The sequence below is a fragment of the Meriones unguiculatus genome, chromosome 1, assembly GCF_030254825.1.
Source record: "Meriones unguiculatus strain TT.TT164.6M chromosome 1, Bangor_MerUng_6.1, whole genome shotgun sequence".
NCBI lineage: Eukaryota > Metazoa > Chordata > Mammalia > Rodentia > Muridae > Meriones > Meriones unguiculatus.
Window position 1 is genome coordinate 44,426,806 of NC_083349.1, and position 26,233 is coordinate 44,453,038.

Sequence of the window (26,233 nt, forward strand, 5' to 3'; positions counted from 1 at the left end):
TGTTTTAATTCTTAGCAGAAATTCTGATCACTGTCAATTCTCTTACTTTAACAATATAGGACAACAACTTAGGCAGTTTATGTACATCTTTTCTTAGTCTCACATGGAAGAAAATGTTGTAGGGAGGCTCTTCGGACATATTTACATGAGTGCAGAGAGGCCTCATTGTACGTGTTTACCAAAATAACAACATATGCTCTGTCCTCTGAAACTCTATCACTGTTGTGGACAGGTTAATATTTAACATGTAAGCATACACTTTACTGCCATAATTTTTAAAAATGCGGCCCCAACATGTAGCCAAGAGAAGTGACTTTATACATAAGTTTTTCACCACTAACCAGTACTAAAATGATTTAACATATTACACATTTCTTTGAAAACAAGGTTTTTATGACGTCTAGGTCTGTGGTACTGTTTTCAGCTACTAATCTCACCTGAAATACTTTCCTCACATCTTACAGCAGTGATGAGACACGATGCAAATGACAGCAGTGGGACTGGAGAGATGGCTCAGTGGTTAAGAACACTCACTGGGCCCTTCCAGAGGACCCATATTTGCTTTCCAGCACACACATGACAGCTCACAGTCATCTATAACTCCTGTTCCAGGAGATCCAAATCCTCTTCTGGCCTCCATTAACACATGGTACACAGAAATACACTCAGACAAACACCCATACACACAAAATTAAAAGATGAAGAAAAACAACTGTATTAGAAAAGACAATACTACCAAGTTTCAAATTAAATAGATGGGTATACATTCTTTCTATTCTTAGTTCTTATTTTCTTTTCTTATCTTTCATGTTATAGTCCTCTTGAGTACATAGCACCCCATTTTTACATTTTTAAAAACCTGGATTCAATTTATTTAGGCAATCAGCTACTGAAGAACAAACTAGGGTTTACATTCAATTTTTTTCTAAAAAGACAAAAAAAAAAAAAAAAAAAAAAAAACACTAGGCCTCGCTTTCTTCCCTTTGAATTCTATACAGTAGTAAAACTTTTCCAACTTGTGCTAGACACTTATTTAGCTGAAAACCCAGCTTGCATGGAAGTGGAATTATCATGAGTGTCTCACACAACTTCATTTGGGACTTTGTGGAAATTACAGTTTCATATGCATACAACAGCTCTCTATTCATATTGTGAATTCTCACAAGAAAAATTTGTGTGCATCAGTTTCATACTGTGTGTGTGTGTGTGTGTGTAATTTGGCACTTGTTGAATGCTCTACACTGCTTATCCCATTCTTGATGGTATAGAAGACAGAGACAAAGAAAGAAGAATTGGTTTACTGTTCCAAAGTGTGAGTTGTGCTTACAAAACATAATAATACTGGAAGCCATGCTGCTCCTAGTTGTGTATTTCTCAAAGTCGATTGTTTAGTAGAATGCTACTGAGATCTTACATGAGTGCTGTAAGACATCTTAGTGGAAAAGCCCCGCTGTTGGTAAGCTCTTTCTAAATGAATGCTAAGGGAGCATGCTACGGAGCCAGTGGTAAACATTTCTCCCAACAGCAAATTTATTGTTTAAAAAGGCTTATACTATACCATTTATTTGTTCTAAGCTACGAGCTCGCTTCAGAGGTTGATTTTACCTTTAGCAGAAACTGTGTATTTTCTAATCTGTTTTGGGCAGCTGTCAAGTAATCAGAGTAAGCAGTGCCATTTTAATAAGGAAGCCTTTTAATGAAATATAATAGGTCACAAATACCTAATTTCTGCTCTTTACTGTAATTGCTAGTCTTTGCTACAACTGCCACTTTAACAATCTTTTCCAAATGCTGACACAAAAGATGAACAAATCAAGGGTATTAGCATGTGTGTATATTTACAGCTTATTGCTGTCAGAGGCTGTAGTTCTACTCTCAACTCCAACAGCTACAGGAGTCTCTTTCTTTGATGGAAGCATCCTTCTTCAGACTGGGAATATATTTGAATTAAGTTCCTTTTTACAATGACATTAGCAAACACACAGTAATAGCTAAACGGAAAGAATGATTAGAAAGTTACAGCACATTACATCTTTAGATAAACCACAATGCTTCTCCTATCACTGTGAAAGATTAAATACTTTATTTCTTTATTGTTTTGTTAATAAATCTTCTGCTTCAATTGGTTTATAACTTCAAGGTAGTCCAAATAAACTGTTTTTTTCATGTTTTGAAATCTGTAAAATGATAAGTTTTATGCAAATGTTTAATTACATCACAACATAAAACTACAGGGAGTTGCAATAAAATAAAAATAGAATGCAAAGAAGGAAAGCATAAATACAATAACATTTTTATTTTTAAAGAGTGTATTAGGATTATCTGGCTCCAATTATAATTTAAGTTTATGAATAATGTCATTTTTAAAACTTTCTCCTGAAAACTTTCGATAATAATCATTTTAACTTTTGTTTCATTATAAGCATATTATTAACCCATGACTCTTAAATTTTGGTACCATTATTGCTATGGTAATACCAAAAGTTCTATGCACAAACAGTAATAGTTTTATTAGAAGTTTGCCCATTTTTGAAAAGCTAAGCTTCCCTAAATCAAACTAGCTTACTGTGAAAAGAAAACCATGACAACTGTTTGTACCTCTTGCTTTATTATTACATCCGGCCTGGTCACTCTTAGAAATTCAATCTATTATGGTTGCTAGGAGCCTGTTGCTGTGCAACCTAAAAGGGTATGCTGTGCTTTCAGGCCAAGCAGTGCTAATAAACCTGTAGGCTTCCCTCTGTGGGGCTAACCAGTGTGTTTAAAGGGCTAATACTTTTCAAGAGTGATAGGCCCATAATTCAAGACACATCCTATTAAAACCAAGTCACACTGAGAGATTTCTAACAAAGGGACGAAATGCTAAACATACACAAATATTCAAAATGTATCCTCAGAACCCTTAACTAATTTGGTAAAACAAACAGTTTATGATCTACATTTCAATTATACCACCTACCACCCGGCGTTTTTCTTTCGATATAGTCCCCTAAAAGATTATGATATATAAATGAACTCAGCAAGCTTTGATGGGGGTGCTGGGTAGAACAGAGCTAAATACCTTTGACTTTGATTTTTCAAAATCTATTACATTTGTAAGTCCAACAATAGAAAATTAAACTTTGCATGCCAATAATTTAAAAAGTAGTAGCAATTAAATCATTTTTTTAAAAAATGAAACTTTAGATTTCACCTTACTTTAAAAACATTTTTGTTTCTCTGTTTGTCTCAGCTGACCAGTAATGTTTTTACATTAACTCAAGAATCTATTCTATCCTATCACAAATATCCTACACTTTTAAGACTGATGCTGAATAAGTTATTCACACAAATTCACTCCATTAGACAACATTTTATTTTAATTAGACAAGGGGATCATGGAGTCTGTCAATAAAATTCTGCTAAACAAACTGTGAAGCACAGAGTGGCATAGAGCAGGAGAACCGACTACAGCCTTTAAAAGAAGAAACTGTACTGACTTACATGTTTACAGAGGTTAGGCCCATTTTCATAAAGCATTAGAAGAAAATGACAAAGATGTAATCTCATAAAATGCCAAAACCTCTCAAGAGAAATGTTATTTAATAACAACCCTACTTTAAAGAATGTGCCCAGGATTTTCCAATGACATTCTAGTTATATTAATACTGCCTGCAATTTTTGAACCTCAAAAACAAATTTGAAAAACTGAAGATGGGCACTTTCTGCACACTCATCACAATCTTTAGCCCTTCTGCTGACGGTGTAGAGATAGGAACATTTTCATCTGTCAATGCTACCTTACTCTGAAAGAGTCACAGCTATCTCTTAGCATTGCTTTCACTTCTCATTACACACCACAGGAGCAGAGTAAAGGAACTCTTTCTCTCAGATTACCAGAAGCAACAACAGGAGAATGTGGGACAACTACCCCAAAACAAAGGACAAGGAATCCAAAAGGAGAGCTGAAGGAGACTGGAGTAGAGGAGCAAGGTCTGAAAAAAAAACAAAATACAAAACAAACCAACCAAAAAAAAAAAAAGCAAAACCTCTGCCTGTGCCAAGGAGAGGACGGACTAAGATTTAGAACTGACAGTTTGTAAATAAGGCCAGCCTGAAACAGCAAATAGGAAAAGTCAGCCAGAAAGGTGGCAGAGACAACACACACTAGCAAAAGAATAATGAAAACAGTACTGGTAGAAAGATACATGAAGATTTATTTTACAGATGTGAAACCAAAAAAAAAAAAAAGTAGGAAAACTTACATTCAAATTATTTTTATTTTTGTGCCCATTCCTCCTAAGAAAGGTACAACTCAGAAATTTTTTATTTTCAAGATCCAGGATGTCAGTTGACACATGATATGAAGACCAAGTACAGACTCTACTTAATTTCCAAAGAAATAACTGGAAGACTTTCTAATGGTCATGCCTAATAAGATATTTTTTATTTAATTTTAAAGCTGAAGACCCTGACACATGAAAATATTTTAATCAATAAATATTGATTCCATAAATAAAATCAAAACATTAAAATACATATATTACAAATACACCAATAGTAACCAATAGAGTATTAAGGCCACATTTGACTCAGGAGTATATTATTCACAGGGCATGTGCTGGCAAATTTACTAAGTTCCAAAGCCCTTACTTAATTCCTGATCAATTATTTGACAAATATATTGTTCCAATCTTGTCAGGAAAAAAAATTATCTAATAAAAGTAAAGTTCTAAATTAGGCATATGATACTTTCATATTTAGGATCTTATTAAAATTAACTAAAAGGCAAGAGTCTAAGTCTTGCTGGAGAATGTTTTCTGTTCTCACTGGTTTTTGCCTCCTTGAGGCAATAGAAATGTAGTAGAAAGTATGATATTCTTAAAAGAAACCATTCTACCAAGCTTCAGAAAACATGGTGAGCTATGCAATTGTCCTCCTCTTTATAAGTCCCTGGATTTGTATCACTCTGTCATATTTCATACCCAATATCCATCTTTCTGATTATACTTTAAAGGATCCTCAGCAAATGTTAAATAGAACTAAGCTCTATCTATAACTGTCTGCCTTTGATACATCACATAGTTATGGTTGGTGAGCAATGACTTGAGGTACAAATTTTATTATCTTTGCAACTACAAGAAAAAAAAGAAGAAAAAAAGCATCCCAAGGGACATACATACAAGGTTTCTCCCTTTTTCCAAAGGTTGTAAGAACCAAACCCAAGATTTCCTTTCTCATATCACAATGTTTCCTCAGTTTGCTTCTTCAAATTTTTTCAGCAGGACCCACACAGTAGAAGAAAAGAAACCTACTTTCTCAAGTCTTTCTTTGACACTCCCCCCACTGCATGCGGGGCGTGTACATTCACAAGCACATATATATAACTAAAAGACAATAAAAAATGTTTTTAATATTTATTTATTATTTATATAGCACTCTGCCTGCATGTATGCCTATGCACCAGGAGAGGGCACCAGATCTCACTAAAGATGGTTATGAGCCAGCTCTCCAGCCCAGAAAATAAAAATTTAAATATTGCATATATAATTACATAAGTTTAAAGAAAGATTTGTTTAAAGTTGCATTTAAATACCCACTAATTTTTACTTAAATGCTACAAAATACCTATCTTCCTCACATTATATGTATATATTTTTTAAGCTTTCCAATGCACAGCAACAACAGCCTCAAATATGAAGCTCAGTATTTCACAATGGATGACAAACAAGTAATGCTGAATATTTTCCACTGAATTGAAATTGAAAATACGGGTTTGACATGACCACACCAAAAATTCTACACTTAAAAATATCAAAGTGACAATCACTATTCAAAATAACAAAATTTAAGACAATTTGCCTTCATCAGTAACTTTTATTTATCCAAATAACCCTTCATTTGTCTATTTGCATGTTCAAAGTTTTATAAATAAATTTCACTCATAACTAAGATTAAAGATCAGTTATGGTCCCTGTGCCATATAAGCAATGATAGTAAAGTTTTCAGACAGGAGGGGTAGTTTTAACAGAATCCATCATAAAAAAATTTTTCCAGGTCAAAGTTACACATAAGCAAATTGAGAGAACAACCAATCAAGTTGTAGTCTGGCCAATTCTATTAATTGCAATCTTTCCATTTTCTCCTTTGCACATGAGTTTAATTTAGGTATTTAGAATACAATTAGCAGTAGTTACAGGTTTTTCAGAAGAACCTAGAACATGGATGCATTAAGGCTTTATCTTCCAAGTCTCTCAAGTGTACTTGACTACATTTCTAATCAAAAACCACAAAAAAAAAAATATTTTCCAGAGGAAGGCATATAAAATTTAAAATTAGGGTCCAGACAGAATATGCATGAGAACAAGGGGCGGGCAGTGGGGAAGAGAATTGCTAATATAGCAAAAAGGTTAGCATCAATCAAAGCATCGACAATATGAACACACAGTCACATTTGAAGAACACCCAGACTCACCTCTTTCATATCTTTGTTCAAAGGTCTGAAAGGTCTGAATTGCCCTATTTAACACAGATGGTTCCCTACCACTCCCATCTGTCTCTATCCTCCCTCCTCAGCTAATTTCTCTCCATAGCATTTATAGCCATCTACTATTCTTTCTCCTTTACCTCCTATTGTTAGATGATTACACTTCCAGGACAGAGGCCTAATCTGTTTTGTTCACTGCTGTATCTACAGCAGTTCATTTTTTGATTTATTTTGTGTCGATAATTGATCTAAAGATGCACGAATGTAAAAAGTGGAAATGAGAGCTAGGAAGAGGACTCAATAAGTAAGCTGGAGGACCACATAAAACAAAGGGCCTGGCAGTATGCAGACAACCCCAGCAACGGTAAAAACCCTGGAAGCCTCAAGGCTTACCTACCCTGGTGAAGTGCCAAGCCAATGAAATCCTGTCTCAAACAAAAGGTAGAGGTGTCTCTGCATAGACCATGGAGGTTCTCTTACCTCCACCCCTCCCCCACACATGTACCTACTCTCACACACACAATGCATATTTTACACTTTTTTTTAACTTTTAAAAGAATAAAAGTGAAAAGACTAGGGAGATGAGTGAGGTTAAAGCACTTGCCCTACACGTGCAGTGGCTGGAGTTAGGATCCCAAAATTCACACAAAATACAGGCAGGCACCTTCTGCCGGCCATTCCAGTGGTGGGGAGGCAGGGGCAGAAGATCCCCTGGGCAGACTGACTAAGGAGGCCGGCCTGCTGCCACAATCACAGCCCTGGGTGCACTGAGAGATGCAGCCTCTACAAAGTGGAAAAGCCATTGGCAAAGACACCCAACATTTGTCTTCAGTTTGGGTCTCCAAATACATCTGCACTCACAGGCATGTAAACACAACATACACTACTAACATTCATAAAAAATAATAAAAACTGAATATATACGTTAAAACTTATTGTAGAAACTTGAGTTCCTTCTCAAATTTGGAGTTACATTTGTTTCACTGAGAGTAACTCAGCAAAATTATCACCTAAAGGGATGGTACACAATTAAATATATACTACTAAAGAGGGCAGAGGGGACTTTTAAATTACAGCTCCATATAATATCAAAGATTGCTTTCAGTTTAAAGTCTCTGTGTACACTTCGCAGCAGATAACTTTCCATAATACAATCTTAACTTAAATGACACAGAGCTATCACTGGTGTGACGACTATAATAATTCCATTCTAAGTCCACCAGTTAACTTGGTGATGACACTGGAAGTTGAGACCTGCTCCTACTGCTTCAACCCCCCAGGGGATGCAGTCAAGTTAGACGGCAGGAAAGAAACACAGGGCTTCAAGTGTTCAAAGTACCTTCCCAAAGGGCAAAACTCCCATAATGCCCCCCAATTTTTCATATGGTAAGCTGAACTGGAAATGTATGTGCCACTAAAACCAAATCTGCAAAAGCTTTCCCTGACTATTGACAATTCTTTCTCAAGACACTACGGAAATTCCACAGGCAGATGGAACACACATAGAGTGAGAGAACAAAATATCATTTGAAAAGCTAAGAGGAAATGAGACTTAGATTGAAGTCATCTCAAATCTACTGTTAACTAGGTAGTACTGTATTTAACAAAAATGCCAAAATTCCATTTATGCCATTAAATGTGTTTTGTGCAAAAGGAAGTAAATAAACACAATGATATTTATTTTAAAAACTTATACTGTTCTAGCCAGGAGATACTATAAACTTAAGGAAAGAGCATATATTAGATTTTATAAACTCAGTATCAGAACCAGTGTCCTGGCACACAGCACTGAGGTGACAAAGGCAGCCATATCTCTGAGTTTGAAGCCAGTCTGGTCTACAGAGCAAGTTCCAGGGCAGCCAGGACTACACAGAGAAACCCTGTCTCAAAAAGTACTCTTCTAATGGCAATTTAATGTTTGAATGGAAAATAGCTGATTACAGAATAGTCTAAGGTTTAATCAACAAATAATTGATTTCTTCTCCTAGGAAAGGTTCTGATACTGAGTTTATAAAATATATGCTCTTTCCTTAAGAAGTTTACAATATAAAAATATCACACAATAATAAAACAAAAGTCTAAAACACAATTCTAATTAGTTCCATGGATAACAAGTTTGTCATAAGTGAGCCCATTTAAGTTGGGGATGATTCATAACCTTACACAAGACAAATTTAATTAGGGGACGAAATGTATTCTAGGCCAAATAAAGACTGAGAACAAAATGTGAAGAAAACACAGTAGGGCATGATTCAGGAGAGCATACTGGACAGCAGTAAGAACTCTCATTCACTGGCTCACTTCACTGCCAAGCACACTGATTGTTTTCTTTCCATTTTTTACTTCAATTTTAATTAATTACACTTTATTCACTTTATATCCCCTTGTGGCCTCCTCCCTCTTCCCTTCCTGATCCTACCCTCCTTCCCCCTTCTCCACACAAGCCCCTCCCCAAGTCCACTGATGGGGGAGGTCTTCCTCTCCTTCCTTCTGATCTTAGCCTATCAGGTTTCATCAGGAGTAGCCGCACTGTCTTCCTCTGTGGCCTGGTAAGGTTGCTCCCCCCTCAGGGGGAGGTGATCAAAGAGCAGGCCAATCAGTCATGTCCCTGTTCCCATAACCATGGAACCCACTTGGACACTGAACTGCCATGGGCTACATCTGTACAGGGGTTCTAGTTTATCTCCATCAATGGTCTTGGTTGGAATATTGGTCTCAGAAAAGACCTCTATGCCCAGATTTTTTGGTTCTGTTGCTCTCCTTGTAGAGCTCCTGTCCTCTCCAGATCTTATTTCCTACTTCTTTCATGAAATTCCCTAAACTCTGCCCAAAGGTTGGCCGTAAGTCTCAGCATCTGCTTTGATACCCTGCAGGGTAGAGCCTTTCAGAGGCCCTCTATGGCATGCTCCTGTATCCCTGTTTTCTCCTTCTGATGTTCATCCTCTTTGCCTTGCTGTACGGGGTTTGAGCATTTAGAAAGAAACCTCCTTCTTGATTAGTTTCTTTAGGTGTACAGATTTTAGTAGGTGTATCCTGCATTATATGTCTAATATCCACTTATGAGTGAGTATATACCCTGTGTGTCTTTTGGCTTCTGGGATACCTCAGGGAATGCTTCTCCACTGCTGGTGGGAATGTAAACTTGTACAACCACTTTGGAAATCAATTTGGCGCTTTCTCAGAAAATTAGGAATAGCGCTTCCTCAAGATCCAGCTATACCACTCCTAGGCATATATCCAAAAGATGCTCAAGTACACAATAAGGACATTTGCATACTGATTTTATATGCATCATATAATGGGGCCTTCCAAACAATCTTTCAAAGCAGAGTTACCAGTTCTATTTCAGATCTGAAGTCTGTCCAAGGGTTAAACTCCTGGTTAGTAGTGGACTCTGTAATTCAAACACAGATGTGTTCATTTCGAAATTCATGTTTTGGGGTTTTTGTTTGTTGGGTTGGGAGGGGTATTTGTGTGGTTTTTAGTTTTTTTCTTTGTTTTGTTTTGTTTTGGAGACAGGGATTCTCTGTGTAGCGTTGGCTGTCCTGGAACTTGCTCTGTAGACCAGGCTAGCCTCAAACTCATGACATCCACCTGCCTCTGACTTCTGAGTGCTGGGATTAAAGGCCACCACCAACTGGGACAAGATTCATGTTTTTAACCCGTTTATAATGCAGATAAGGCAGGTTGGCTAGAGAGATGGAATTATAGAGCATAATAGTAAAGTATAAATATAAAATGCACCTGAGACTACATCCTCTAAGTGGCAAACACTAAGCAGTTTTGTGGCACAATGTAGAACAGAATAAGTATTTTTAATTGGTCTGATAAACAGACAAGAAAGAATCGTTAAAACAGCAGTTCTCAATCTGAGGCATAACCCCTTTGGAGGTCCTATATCAGATCTCTTGTATATCAAACATTTATTTTGTGATTCATAACAGTAGCAAAATTACAGGTATAAAATAGTAACAAAATAATTTTATGGTTGGGTTACCACAACATGAGAAACTATATTAAAGGGTTGCAGAACAAATGTTGAAAACCACTGCTTAAAAGGTTCTGGCCAATAGAAATAGACAATTCTAAATTATTAAAAAAATAATTGTTAGATGACATTAAAATAAATATACACTAATGTGAATAGATACCGGTTGAAGCAAACATGACCCAGGTAAGTTATGAACTGGTGACAAGGGACATTTTTTTGTTTGTTTTAAAGTCTTCCCCCTTCATATACAACAGACTCAGCAGTCTAGCAAGTACTCTACTCACTTGTTCTCCATATTCAGATTTTAGTTTGGTACCTGCAAGCATTTGGCACTTTCTTCATCTGAAATATACTTTTAACACTTCCATTTTCCATTGTAAGTGTATTAGCGACAAAGATACATTTAAATGTAAACATAAATTGCTTTGATCACTTTCCACATTAAAAGCAAGATTATCAGCTGAGCACAAAGCAACACTGAGCAGAATTTCTGAGCCCCACTTAGTTCATATGAAATTGTACTGTTTTAAACCTCAGAGAGTAAGAACTGGGAACTTTCCAGCAAAAATGCAAGAGCTAACTAATATTTCGTCATACCTTTGTTTACCATATCTCCATTTTTATTGAAGCTGAGAATAAATCCAATGGGAACAGTTTTACAAGAAGGACTGTCTATGGGGATTTATCTTGTTAAGAGCAAATGACAAATGGTTGTTTCCCCATAGGAAACCTGTTCTTGCTTTATATAAATGTATCTTTCAGATTTGGTACCACAAATTAGACTGCAGAGAAATCAGGTTGTGCTGGAAAGTTCACTTGACATCTTCTTGGTGAATCTTAGATAGACTGCTTCAAATAACTAACAGTGCTAACATTTGAATTACACATCTTCATCACAAAACAGGGAACAAATTCAATTCAAGCTTGAGGTCAAGGATGTACTACTAATCCTACAACTGGGAAGCAGGGACAGGAATCCAAAGTCTTGGTAATTACTTATTCCTGCCATTCAAACTATTATTCAAACTATTAATCAGTAAACAAAATATTCTTCCAAAAACTCAAACTACAAAATTAAACAAAAAACAGCATGGCTGAGCATATCACTTCCTGTTGCTACGGAATTAGGGGCAGTCAGTTCACATATTCATTCTTTTGGTGCACTCATTCATATGGAAGCATACTGCAACACCTTTGAAGCCCAGCTTGGCAAGTCTCAGCTTGTACCAACTATATCAAGTGTCACCATAAAGCAACCCACAAGAACAAGCATTTCCACTGTTTAAATTAACAAACTGCTTTTCATTAATAGTCCTCAGAATGATTTGAATAAAGAAGAGCTACAGGTATAATTCAGTGGCAGAACAGATGCTTAGTGGATGAGAACCAGGGTTCCATCTTTCAAATGCAAAAATGAAAATGTACATAGCAAACCAGAGCATTTCTTATATATTTTGCATCAATTATGACATTCAAAAAATTTACAAATGTCAGGGATAAAAGTATAGTTTTCAATACCGCATTTTCATTTAGTGTGCAACCTTTAAAAGGTTTTAAGGCTCCAATTAACTTTACTTCTAAATCACTGCAAAAGAGAACAATTAATTGATTCTTATACCAAAGCTTAGTTTAAAATAATAAAAAGAGTACTCAAATTTAGAATGCAGAATTATAAATGTTTTCTAAAAAAAAAAAAACATTTTCTGGAGTGCTTTCTAAAAAAAATAGTAAATTTAAAGTATAAACTACAAGAAATATAGAATATTAAGGCCTCACAGGAGGGTGTTTGCCTTCAGGAAGGCTTTGCACTAGCTGTATGAAATGTCAGAGTGAAGAGTATGAGGTTCTTCACACAAGTCACTTACCCTCAGCCTTCTCATCTTTAAAGTAAGTAGGAGACAGGGAGGGGTTCCTCTAGATAACCTCCAAAGCGCACATAAAATGGAAGCACTCCAAAGTTAAGATGAAGACATTCTAATTATGTCTCTAGTGGACTGACATATGTATGTTATCTGAAAACACATGCAACCATATTAAGAGAACAATTTCTCTCTCTTGTCTTTGCTATCCCCCATGCCCACCCCTGCTTCTTAGCCTGAGAAAAATGACAGTAGAGTACCTAAGCAGAGACAGGGGACTCAAGCTGAGTATAAAGAAATAAGATATTCATCCTATGGCATTTAAAGTTCCAGACACAAACATTTGGCAGATGCTAAAACACCTAGAGAAATTTTTTTGACTAACGTTTCTCTTTACATATGAAGTGACAAGAGTTCACCCAAATCATAGCTGCTTGTTTATAGCTTGCTACTCCAATATAGGACAATATATATATGTATACATACATATATATCAGTACCTTCCTCATATTAGAAACATCTGCCTTTTAAATTTATCACATAACAGACAAAATCTAATTTTAAAAAAGAAAATTCTGACTTGTAAAAGTTGGTCAGAATAAAATTTCCTAAGCTTTACTGATATTTCTGCAATGTAATATAATAAAATCCAAATACAATTATACTTTTTGGACATAGTTTCTAAATGCATGAAAAAGTTAATACAACTAATGCTTAAGTTGGCATTGCATTAATTTCATAATGAAATCTATTAAATATCACCTTAGTTAGCATTATAGTCTGTGGGTTTTTTTTGTTTGCTGGGTTATGTTTTTCATTTTCTTTAAAGTACATGGCTCATTAATTTTCATATTTTGTTTCATTTCATTAATGCTTCTTTGATTGGAAGAGTCAAACCCAGGGCTCTGAGCACAGATAAAGTACTCTACCCATAAGTTACAGCTCTAGTCTTAGCTTTTCTTCATCGAATTTTACTTATAGCACAAGATCACTTAACCACAACACAGCTTTGGTTATTTTGTATTACTGAACTGTTCAGTCTGGCTATTTGTCATATAAGAGATATATTTACAAGACTGCTATAAAATATTTTAAATCATAGAAAATTTCATTAAAACAATAAAAAATTAGCAATTAAAGTTATGTAAGTTAAAATATCAAGCCTTGTTTAATGTATGTATTTAGCTCTTGATTTAATAATTTGATACCAACAAAAATCAGTCTTTAAATAAAGAGATTGAGGTCTACATTTTGTGTTGTTCATTCAAATGTCAATAATTATAATCTGTAAAACATGTTATTCCATCACAGAATATATTCCAAAGGAAGAGTGATCTGGGGTTGGGGAATGGCTTTTTGTCTGTTTTTTCTCTAGACTTTAATATTAGGGGAAAATGTTTCTTTCATGACTCTATGACCTCAGTCAAATAAAAAAAAACCCTACATAAATGAAAAACAACGCCTATGAATTATATGAAGATATTGAATTCAGAAAACATTTAACTGTTTTGAATGATACTACTAATTGGTACATCAGCCTCTAGGTGTCCCTTCCTTCATGATGTGTCACAAATAACTTAAAAGCATGGCACTTAGCAGCTAACTTCAGTTTTCGAGCCTCATGTATCTCAGACAGGCTTGAACTCATTATGTAGCTGAGGATGACATCAAACTTTTGATCCTCCCACTTCTACTTCCCCAGTGCTGGGATTACAGGCCTCTGCTACTATCTACAATTTATGTAGTTTGCATGGTGCTGGGGATGGATCCCGAGGCTTTGTGCATGCTAGGTAAGCATCCTACCAAGATATCATGACTAATCCATATGATGTTCTACATCATGTCCCAACTGGCCCAGAGGCCAGCTGCTTCTCTTCCCTTGAAAATGTACAAATGGCTTTATCTACTTTATTCAAGCCTTCCCATAAACAAGCTGGAATAAAGATAGATCAAATATGAACTCCATCACATCTGAAAAGTTTACCTGAAGCCTTTTCTCCACCCTTCAAACATGGGCTTCTGTCCTTGGGCTCATTCCCTTTTCACAAAATCAAATTTCAAGTAGAGAGAAGCCTGGCATTACTAAACAAATGACTTAGCTAGCAAGCAAAAGTAATTTTCCTAATTTAATGTGCAAAGAAGCAGCAGTATGAAGGTCAATCATGTTAAAATACTTTTTCTTCCACATTATATAATCACTGTTTCAAATTTCCATTGAAGCTACTGTTATCTTGAAAATTTGTAAATTTCTTTAAAACATCACAGAATGAAGAAGGGTTGGAGGTACTTTCAGTAACAAGTCTTTCTATTATGTGCCTTTAATTTCCTGAGCACAAGTGAGCCTCCTACCTTAGCCTCCAGTGCAGCTGGACTACAGGTAGCAAAACCTTTTGGTAAATATATGTGAAAAAGCTTTTAAATGTGGTAACACAGAAGAAAACCTAAGTAGTCCCTTTCTCACCTTCTGCTAGTAGTTAAAACTCATAGTCTGTATCTACAGACAAGTCTATCAGTAGATATCCCATTCAACTAATTATTTCACTATTCACACTGATTTATTCATCTGCCCTTGTTTAATCTTTAATTATAATTTTCCTACTAATTTCACCCATTTTTCATTATCTTCTATCATTTCTTATTCTGTCATATGCCTTCTATAATTTGAAACATTAAAACTATATTCAGATAAATGGGAAAATGCAATTTTCTATCTAACAATCCATTTTACTTTCTTGTCAAAGTAAGTTTTAAAATCTAATAGAAATCTAAGCCAGTTCATAATTCCTAAATTAACCAAAATAGTAATGGCACCAAATACTCACATAATCCCTTTTATTAAAGCTAAACAGCTGACATAACATTAAAAACCTGTGTGTTGAAATACCCAAATGTTTCTTGCATCCAGATAAAATGTTTTATAATCGCATACTAGTGGCATTATTAGATTTTCTGAACATGGAAAGTGGGAACCCTTACAGCCCCTAAACTGGCACTTCTTTTCCTCTCTGCAATGGGTATTGTCTACATTTCAGTGTTTCCAATCACGTAAGCCCACTCCCACTTCCTCTCATTTTCACTCCACTCCTTCAGACCAAAGTGTTGTTCTGGGCATGGGGTGCCACCTATGGGCTTCATTTCAAAGATTTTTAAACCAAAAGGTAAACTAGAACTTCCAAAGTTCACATATAGTGTATAAAAAAGAAATTGTAGGCAGCAATGAAAGCTGACCAAAGCATAACTTAATGAAAAAGCTTACACTGTGTATGAAAGAAATCTTAATCTACTGCTATCCAGGGCTGGAGCACTAAGGGTGAATCACGTGTCAGGATCAAAACACTCCTCTTACAAGTTACATTGACCATCACCTCTGGTCCATGCTCACTTGCATTTCTTTTCATGCAAACCTCATCAAAATACTCTTTCCAAATTCAAAGAAAAGAATCACAGCTGACTCAGAAGGCAAATAGACCAAGCCTTTGCTCAGAGATAAATCCACACCTATCATAGTCACTCGTTCAATAGTATTTTTAAGTTTCAAAGCTTCCAAAGCTCAGCAAACCTCCGAAGTACAGAATGATGGAGTGTTCGTTCAGAAAAATAATGTTGAGGCCTATTTAACTGAAATGAACTGTAATTTTTGGTTTTGATCAACGCCAGCATGTGTAAGCCACTAGCCGGAGTAGTTTCAAAAAATCATCACACAATGTGCATCATTGTTTAAAAGGCGTTACCAACCTCACACAAAGATCACCTGAAGAACTTAACCAAACATTTCCCCTAATTTCTCTGCCTCAAGAAAACAGCACTGAGGTGAAGAGGCTTAAGGTTCATAGTGTGACTCCAAGGTGATGACAATGCAGAAGACAATGAGGAAAAAGCAACTTTGATTGCCTTCTATAGCACTCACCTAAATGTGTATTAAAATAACTTCATAAATGTGCACACACAAAAAATAAAATAGAGTATCTAAGATAAATTCCATTTTTACAAGCGTCTTAAAAGTCCAATGTTTTAAAACATTTAAATGACCTTTAGAGACATGTAGCATCATCACAAAAATCAAAATTTATTCATCCTTCATGTATTAAATTTTCATGTTCTGATTTCTCCATACCACATTAAAATACATGCTGTAAAAACGTCTAAAGTTGTAAAGGAGATGTCCAAATAGCTAATATAATAGTTTATGTTTTTATTAATGTCCCTAAGGATGATACTTTATCAAAACCCATTGTCAACATTTTCATCAGATACAATCAGAAGCTAATAAGTAAAAGTCTGATGTTACAGACTCTTTGGCTCTTTAAAATGTCAGCAAAATAAAAGCAAAAGAAAATGCTAGATTTTGCTGCTAAATATATATATATACAAATCTATCTATACAAAGCAAAGTGTAGAGACATAGATTAAGAAATCACTTACAAACTAGGTGTGATGGCACATACCTTTAATCACAATACTTGGAAGGCAGAGGCAGAAGGTTCAAGAGTTTAATGCCAGCCTGGCTTTTTAAGACAGAAACGAGAATCTTTTAAATCGAGTAATGTACTAATGGGATATATTATATTGAAGATAAGTGAAATAACTTAATGAAATACAGTAAACATCTTAGCAAAGTAATAAAATGTATATCCTGGCATTAGTTTATGTACTCTGTACTACACTGCAGCGGAAAAGGAACAAGATGCAGGAGAAAGCACATGCTTTAGCCTCTTCTGCCTCCCCACACTCTGTGCCCTGCAACATCGACCTTCACCAGGGCTTCCTAATCCAGAAAAACATGGAGAATATTTAACAGGAAAAATAGGACATGGTATTTCAATATGCATGTTTCTTACTTACCTTCAGTACCCATTCTAATTCCTCCACAGCTACATTATGAAAGGAGAAAAAAAATTCAAGACAGGGTCCCTTTGCAGCCCTACCATCCAACTTGTAATCCTCCTGCCTCAACTTCCTGGGGGCTTGGATTGCAGGTATGTGCCACTGAACACAGCTTGAAAAAACTTAACAAGCAAAAAAAGTCTCTAAACTGACTTGGCACAGTTTTAAAAAATGCCAATACTAACTCAAGAGTACAAAAATTCAGATCCATTTTATGAATAATAGTTATACTGAAATATACACATATGCTATTAAACATACAAGTCCAATTGAAGTCCAGAAACTTAAATCTGCTTATACTAACCAACTAAAATTCCATTCAAATTAACTTCTAAATAATAAGAATGCCAATCTCTTTATCTTTCATACATTTCCCTGTTAAGCTGGTGAGACTTGTGATACAGCATAATATATGTTCTTTCCTAAGTATAAAAATGTTTCCTCCCTTAGCGCCTGCCTCTCCCTACACCCTCCCACCCTGTCCTCTGTCTATCCACACACTGGGAAAATTATGTCCTGTTTTAAATATCTCACTGGTGAGCAACAGGAGCCCCAACTGTCAGACACTTGTCTGGCACACATACTTAGAGAAGCTAGTTCCAGCAGGAGCGCAAGCTGTGAGGCTCAGCTCACTTCTATGTGGGTGAGGAAATCAGAGCACTCGGCCACCACTCTCTACCAAAATGGTAGAACTTTGAGACCTTGCCATAGGCATAGCCACTGCACTATCACTGGGCTCCGGGTTTTCTCTGTTGCTCTCCACAGAAGACACAACAAATGAGCAGCATGCAAGGTTTTGAGAGCACAGATCAATCATACACCATTCCTGGCTCCATGTCAGTAGCATGTTTCTGTATTCCCAGAGTAATCTTAGCATGATTTCACAGGTTGCAAAGAGTTTGGAAGATGGCATAGTCCCACTTTTGATCTTATGGATGGAGACACTGAGACTGACACATTTGATGTAAGTAGCCTACAGTTTCAGTTGACAGCAAATTGGGTACCTCTGTCCTCCTCTTCACGTTCCTTGACCATACTCTTGAGGCCCTTTGCTTCCCAGTCTAGTAACATTGTTTCCTTTATCATAGCTGAAGGTATAGTCTCCTTTCACTTTCCTCAAGCCTGCTGCCTCACTGCTTTAATGATCCTGGTTACGCTTCTATTATTCCATACTTACATTTTGCCTAAAAAGGAACTATAAGAACCCTTGGGAACCCCTAACCAGGCACTCTAAAACAAAGGCAGGCAGTATTGACTTGTCATATCTGTTTCTATAAAAGGAAGATCATGAGTTAAGAGTCACCATAGGTTTGGGAAACTGCACACTAATTTTGCATTAGCCTAGACATTAAACCCTTAAGTACTTTGCGTGAGGCCAGTACCCAGAAGAGACTTTTAAATAAAAAATACTCAAATTACATCACTAATAAAATAAAATTACATTTCTGTTCAAGAAAGTAGAAATTGTAAAGAAAATAATAGATGTTTGGGAGTGCTATAGGAGAATCATTTTCCATTTAAGTCATATTTCCTAGCCTTCTTCCAAGGTTCCTTTGAAAATCTATCACATTTGAACTGGGCACAGTGAGATAATCCCCATACCTAGAAAACTGAGGCGAAAGGATCATGAATTTAAGGCTGGCCTGGACTAGACAGAGACTAAATCATACATCCACTTAAGATTATGACTATTTAAATCACTCTAAAATGAGAAAAAAAAATCACATTATTAGTAGTCAAATTGCTCAGAAAATAGAAATATAGTTTCTCAATATAATCTACCAAACAGCAACATTATATGTAGCAGCCAACTTGAAATCGTTATTTGAAACTTTTTAACTTCTAAAAAAAGGAAAAGATGGCATGTTCTTGTGTAATATTTCATACTTTAAGTTATCTTTGGTAATGTTCCAAGGTTACTTTACAACATAAGTAGTAGTTAGCAAATTATTCCTCAATGCTAAATGAGTGTATCAGTGGTAGCCTCCCATATTCCCCTTAGTACTAGTGTTAAGCAGTACATTATAAAATTATAGAATAACTGCTAATGAATTCATGTTTTAAAACTATCTAGACTATTTATTGTCATTACATAGTAAAGACTGCATGTAGCATGAAGTTGATGAAGAGAGCTCCAGATGTTTTCCAATACATTATATATAACATCTGAAGAGAAGATATAAATGGGACAATAAAATGAACAACAGAAGATTAAAGATAATGAAATATTACATCATTATTTCTTAATACAAAAATCCCTAGACCAGAAAAGTTATGTAAATACAGTAAAAGGAGCCCATTATAAGCCTGAAATGCAAAACTAAGGCATAGCTTTAGAACAGCTTTCTTTTAGTTTAGTATGGTTAAAAAAGATTACCAAATGCTAATCCAAGCCTGATGGCTTCTTCATACCTTTGTTTTATTTTTTAATGAGTAAAGGAGATTAATTATTTAATGGCAGTAGATTAGTGAAACAATATTTCAAAACTCAAGTCCCATGACAAAGGGATTGTTAGATGGTCATATCAAAATGATTCTTAGGTAGGAAAAACATTGGAAAAATATCTTCTCAGTATTTCCTAATTGAAACAGCCAATAGGCATTAAGCATGAATTCTAAATACTGACCAACACACAGGACATGAATTTATCTTTTTGAAGCTACACAGATGTCAGAAGATAGGCAGGATGAGACCTGGCTGTTAAGATGAGAAAATCAAGTCTAAGTGAAGGCAACTAACTTGTCCACAGTCACAGTTAATAAGATCTAAGTGAATTCTGACTCTAAAGCCTGTAGCTTATCCTGTAACAGGACATCCCATCCATCTAACACTCTAATACAAGCTACTTTCTCAACTTTCATTACATATACTTTGATACGAAATAGAAAACTTCAACTACAAAGCATTTTAATACATCCAAAATACATTTAAAACTTCAGTGGCATAAAATGACAAACTACATAGGATTTTACCTTTTAAAGAAAAACAACAACTATTGTAGTGAGATCCAAATAGGGGAGGGATGGGAGCTGCACACAAATTGTTAATTTATAGTTATAGCTTATAGTTACTTTTCAAAAATATCACTAGTAACCACTGTACCTGTGTTGGGAGAGTAGTGTATCATTACCCATACTGGAGTTCATACATTGTAACTATACTTTTCCAAGCTTTCCTGAAGAAAATGCTACTGTTTTAAAAGTTGCCACTGAGCAAATTCTACATAAAATTATATTCAATAAAGGAAGAAGCCACTCAGATTTAAAAAAAAAAATGGTACTTAAAAAAATAATTTCAGGGTGGGTGAACTAGCTCAGCATTAAGAGCACTTGTTGCTCTTGCAAAGGACACAGGCTCAATTCCCAGCAACCACATGAGGGTTTACAACCACTGCTAACTCCAATTCCAGGGCATAAGACTGAAATATCCTCATATGACCAATGTACCCAACTTTAGCCCTAAGTGCTAACATTAGATTGTTCCACGGCTGTGCTCTCAGGGATCATTTTTATGTAGTAGTAGTATTTCTAGTAGCTCATTACTGGATCTGGTGTGTTATTTAGTGTTATACAAACTCTCTCTGTACAGAAAGGTTTTCCCAAAAAAACTGCCAAGGCAAGCAGCCTATTAAATGTTAAACTTCACAGAAGTAAGTCAGATACTTAATTGCATAAGTAACTAAAATTTTCTTTACATAACAGTTCTAATCAATTCACACTTGAGTGAAAATAACCTTATATTGCAAACAGCACAGCACCCTCTGGTGTATCTATTATAAGATATATAAAATTTCTAGAAATAAAAGGATAAAATCTTAAAAATCTCAGACTAAAATCTAAGAAATCAATAGGGTGATATTTTCTGAATTTATTCTGATACATATATTTTACATGTTACAAAAACAAGCTTCATTTTAAAATATTACTATAGCAACTATGAAAATTTGTTTTAGTTTAGTTTTAAAATACTGAAACAAACAAAATAATACATTTTTCCAATATGTGACTTAAATTAAGATAATGCTATAAATAGAATTCTTGAGGTATGTAATGACAAATTTTACTGGTTATGTAAGCTAAATTTCATTTTATTCAAACCCACCTGTTTTTCTGACTTGAATATATCAACTGCTGCTCTACAGTCTTTCTGAATTCAAAGACAGCTTATCATTACTTATGGAATAGATATATAGGTTTTTAGTAAATGTATCTATAATTTTTACAGTTTGGTAATACACCGATATTCACAAACAAAAACTAACGAGTTTGGTCACAAATCTAAAGCACTTCAGAGACAAGTAATGCTCAATGTCTACCTGAAAGAAGAACCTTCTTTGTGAAAATAACTAACTAAAAGATGACACAACTAACTCAACATGATGCCACCTGCTTTAGACAGCTCTTTGTGAACCACTACAAGTTCCAAAACAATACAGGAAAAAGTGAGACTGACACCTGTTTAAAGCATCCATCTGTCTCTATCAAGCTAAATTTACTCAAATCCACTTAATCTTGGTTTTCCAAAATAAGGGAACACTATGCACCTGTGAACAGAAAAGAACTTAAAAATCTATTTTGTGATGACAACTGGGAATATATACCAAAAGAGTTAAAGAGTTAGAGCAAATCCTCAGTAAGGGAAACTATTTTTAATGTAACTACAAGTGAATAAAGGATATTGAGCCAAATGCTCAGCATAGAAACAAATTAGCAAACTTCATAATTTAAAAGTTGATTTATTTCTTATTCCCATTTCTTGTAATAAATTCTCACTAGGAGGATCACAAAGCACTGCTACTAGACTATTCAACTAGACTATTCAGGAAAAAAAAATTAACTCTTCCCATATATCTGATACTATTATTCATCCTTTTAAGTGTGCATCCTGAAATTTTTTACTGTTCAATTGTTAAAGAAAAGGTGCCTCAATTAACTTGAGGTTTTTTTTTTTAAAGATTGATTAAAGTTAAAAATGCTCTCACCATCCCACTTATAAACCATAAACCATGTATCTCTACTGAATACAGATTATTTAAATATTGGATAAATAATACAGTATTTTAGAAAATAGGGATAAGTATCTCATGCCACAAAAGCACTGTGAAATGATGGAAAGCTTCTGCGAGCGCATTAATTTCTTATACACATATAAATTTACTATGCCTAGTCCCTATACAGTTTAATAGAATTGCATAATAGACAGGGTGTAATTCAAAAAGACTAAGATAAACATCATGCCACACTCTGAATCACAAATATCCAGTTGCTCAAAACATTACTATTGAATATGTTTATTTTCAAAGCCAATCACTTTCACAGATATCTGTTAGTCTAAAAAACTGAAAACAAAGAATGAGAATTCATAATGCATCCCCTCCTAGGAAAAACAGTATAGGAAAAAAAATTGAACTAAATGGCATTTAATGTTATAGTTAATGTTAAAGATCAACTGTTATCATTGTAAGTTAATCAATCCATAAAACTAATTTTATCATCTCAGAAGCCAAAGCATCACTAATAACTCTTAGAACACAAAGATTTATTTGAAATAGACAGGCTATTTAATATAATGCAATACAGTGTTTGTTCTCAAACAACTTGTGAATGAAAAAACTCAAACAAACAAAATTTGCTGTAACCTGACATGGCATGATGAGTGAAATGTCTCTGAAACATTCCTGGACACTGCAAATACAAATATTAATCACAGACATTTCAGCATCTACAATCTATTCAGCCGAAACTTATGTAAATGGCATAAGATCTACAACTGTCCCAAGACAGCAAAACTCCTTTTAACTTCAGACCCAGTAGCTTCACCATCCAAAAGTGTTCAGGCATTTGACACTCATCTGAACAGGAAAACAAAAAAAGAAAAAGAAAAAAAGCAAAAGAAAGAAAAGAAAAAGAATGCAAGTTAGTATTTGAGATGTGTATTGAAGACATGTTGGGGAAGGGATGAATTCTAAAGAATTCTAGAAAGAATTCTGAGAGAGTCAAACATATTTCTTTCAGAATCAAATATCACCTTCATTTAAAATAACAATCATATGGAAATGAATTGAAAAGTAAGTTTTTTTTCAATCCTCCAACTCTTATTTTACAAAATATTAGCCTTAATGACATTATAATTATCCAAACCCTTCATTGACAATCTCAAGAATAATTAATACTGTCACATTATTCACAGGCTGCTCTGTCAGTTAAATCAATAAATGTTTGCTGTTGGAAAGATTATTTAAATAAGCACTCTAAAAACCTAAATTGGAAATTTCAATGTGCCATTAAAATAGTACATTTTATTTGGTTTAGCTCAAAGTCATTATCAATTTATTTTCTGATAACCTATTAATTATTAGGCTGAAAATTAGCAAAATTAAAGAATCTGTGAAACCAAGTTCGCTCTAATCAAGAAAATATTACTTGAGAACTGGCAAGTATTCAAATCTACAAGGGGCAACTATTTTCTCTTAAAAAAAAAAACTTAAAAAGGATTTTTTTTTCTTCTGAGCAGGTTCAAATCATTGTCCAAAGAAAACCAAAAAGTCAACAAAAAGAATATGTTAAGTACACACATGCCTAGATCTTAACAGCCACAAAGAAAGTGAAATATACACACGTTTCAAGTTGAGAAGCTTCATACATTCTTTATGAACAACTTGACTTCAATTTCAACTCTCCAAGGGAAAGCAACAGAGATGAAGATGGGAGGAAAAAAAAAAAACTCTCAAAGTACCATAACTGTCACAAACAGCGTTGTGAACTGAGTTCTCACAAAGCTTCCTTGTGTCCTTTTCCTGTTCATCACAGACAAAGTCTCAAAACCACAATGAAAATTGTTAACACTCTCCTATGGGGAGGGAGGTGCATCAAAGTGAAACAGAACCTCAGGACTACCCCTCCCATCTCCACATGAAGGATAAAGCGCTGTCAGTAACCACTAACCCAAGTAGCACAGATGCCCTGCATCCGGTTTAAATCACAAGCACACACGCGCACACGCACATGCACACACACACACACACACACACACACAAACGCCGAAAAGGGGAGGGGGAGAGAAAGAGAGGAGAGGGAGACGAGGGGGAGACAGAGAGACAAGAGAGAGGGAAGAGGAGAGGAAAGAGAGACTTAAAAAAAAAATCTCTCAGAGCAACAGAGGCCCCCCTGGTTTCGATGTGTGTGCAGAGGGGGGCGTTGTGGGGGGGGGGGGAGAAGACTGCTGAATGGATATTAAGATTGTTTGCAGCACAAAGAAAAAAAAAATACAGTTTTAAAAGAAAAAGAGAATCCCGCGAGGCCAGTGATGGTCAAGTAAGTGCAGCCCGTTCAGCAGCGGGCACCGAGGGGCCGAAACGAAGGGAGCGGGCTTCGGGAAAAGTTCACCGAGGTACGAGGACAAAAATAACAAAACCCCCCGACAAGGCCCCGCAAGTGAACAACAGCAGCGGCGGCGCGGCACCTTTCGGGGACCCCCCTGCTCACTGCTGTCTATTTCCACTTGGAAAGCGGCGGCCACCAGGCAGCTCTGCAAAGCAGGCGAATTAAAGAAAGAGAGAGAGGAGAGAGAGGGAGAGGGAGAAAGCGAGCCCCTTCTCTCCACCTGCCCCTCCTCCTGGGCGCCCGCAGACCTGGGGGGGACGCTCCGACCCCCGCGACGACGGACAGCGGCGGCTGCCGAGCCCGCTCGCCCCGCAGCCCCGGCTCCCGCTCCATCCCCGGGCGCCCAGGCCGGGCGGGCGGGCGCGCGGCGCCCACACCCCCGAGCCCGCCGCGCGCGGGTCCATTGTAAACAAGCCCCGGGGACCGAGCCCCTCAAGCGGCCACAGCCGGTGTCAGGAGGGAGACCCCGCACAGCCACGCTCGCTCACACACACGAACACACGCACGGACACGCACACGCTCCCACACACATGTAGAGACCGAAGAATATTCACCTTGGCTGTGGATTATTGTGGTGTTGTTGGTGGGTGATGGAGATGGTGGTGGTGGGGAGGAGGAGGAGGAAGAGGAGGAGGAGGAGGAGAGGAGTAGTTGTTGTTGATGGGTAACAGTCGCCAGGACTACGGTGACTATGGCGCTTGATTCACAAGGCAACGGTTGCTATAACTCACAAAAGAGAGAGAGAGGGAGAGAGAGAGGGAGCGAGGGAGAGGGAGACACTCGCGCGGGGAGGGGCGGGGGAGGGAGGAGGAGAGAGGGCGGGCCCGAGAGCGCCGGAAGGAGCGGGCTCGGCGCCGTGACTGACAGCTCGGCGCCCGGGCGGGGGCCGCGCTCGGGATTCCGACGTCGGGTCCCCGAGGTGCGCTTAGACTTGGCGGGCCCGGGGTCAGTGCGCGTCCGCCTCGAGGAGCGCCGCGGCGGACGCCGGGACGCCGGGGGAGCCGAGGGTCTGGAGGCGAGAGGGCTGCTTTCCGTGAAGGCAGCCCCGCCCGCCTCGGCGGCCAGCTCAGCGCCCAGGAGCCCCGCAGCCCCGAGAGGAAAACCGCGAAGCCAGGGGAGGGGGAGTGACGAGGGCCCCAACACCATGCGAGACGCGCGCTGCTGCGGGGGCAGACCCCGCTTTGAGGCGCGGGCCCCGCCCACGTCGGACGTCATTTCCGGGGAGGGCCCGGCGGGGTCCCGGATGTGCTGCGCTCCGCCCCTCTCGTCCTTCCCCCACCCCCAAGCTTCTTTTTTTTTTTTTTTTTTTTTTTCTCCTCTTCTCTCTCCGTCCTCGCTGGTGGTGTTCCCCGGTCGTTTGTGCCTAGCGGGTGATCCCTTTCCCGGACGCTCGGCGGCCGGCCGGCGCGGGCCTCCCGGGAGTCCCCGGCCGCGCGCGCTCTCCCCTCCTCTGTCCGCTCGCTGGCTCTCTCGCGGCTCGGGGAGCGCGGGCGGCGGGGCGTGAGCGGTGCCTTCGCCGCCATCTTAGGGGGCGAGAGCCCGGGCTCGCGAACCGTGACCCCTCCGCCCGCCCGACGCGGGGGACACCTCCCTGCGGAACCCAGGGCCGAAGTTCCCACCTGCCGGACCGGGAGGAAGTGCTAATGGGAC

The 26,233-nt window shown here is 37.4% G+C and overlaps 1 protein-coding gene across 5 annotated transcripts in view; it reads right to left on the reverse strand.

Annotated features, from left to right (window-relative positions):
* The window catches only part of Rfx3 (regulatory factor X3), a 276,587-nt gene extending 251,260 nt beyond the window's left edge, over nt 1-25,327 (reverse strand). For 2 of the 5 annotated variants that reach the window (XM_060388037.1, XM_060388031.1), the window contains exon 1: nt 25,138-25,327. Coding sequence is in view for 3 of the 5 variants with exons in the window: in XM_060388051.1 (XP_060244034.1) it covers nt 23,820-23,841 (22 nt within the window). In the remaining 2 variants the exon portion in view is untranslated. Of the gene's footprint in view, nt 1-23,819; nt 24,856-25,137 lie in introns of those variants that run through there. The other 3 variants (XM_060388051.1, XM_060388024.1, XM_060388043.1) reach the window with 3 other exon arrangements.
* Between the last annotated feature and the right edge of the window lie 906 nt (nt 25,328-26,233).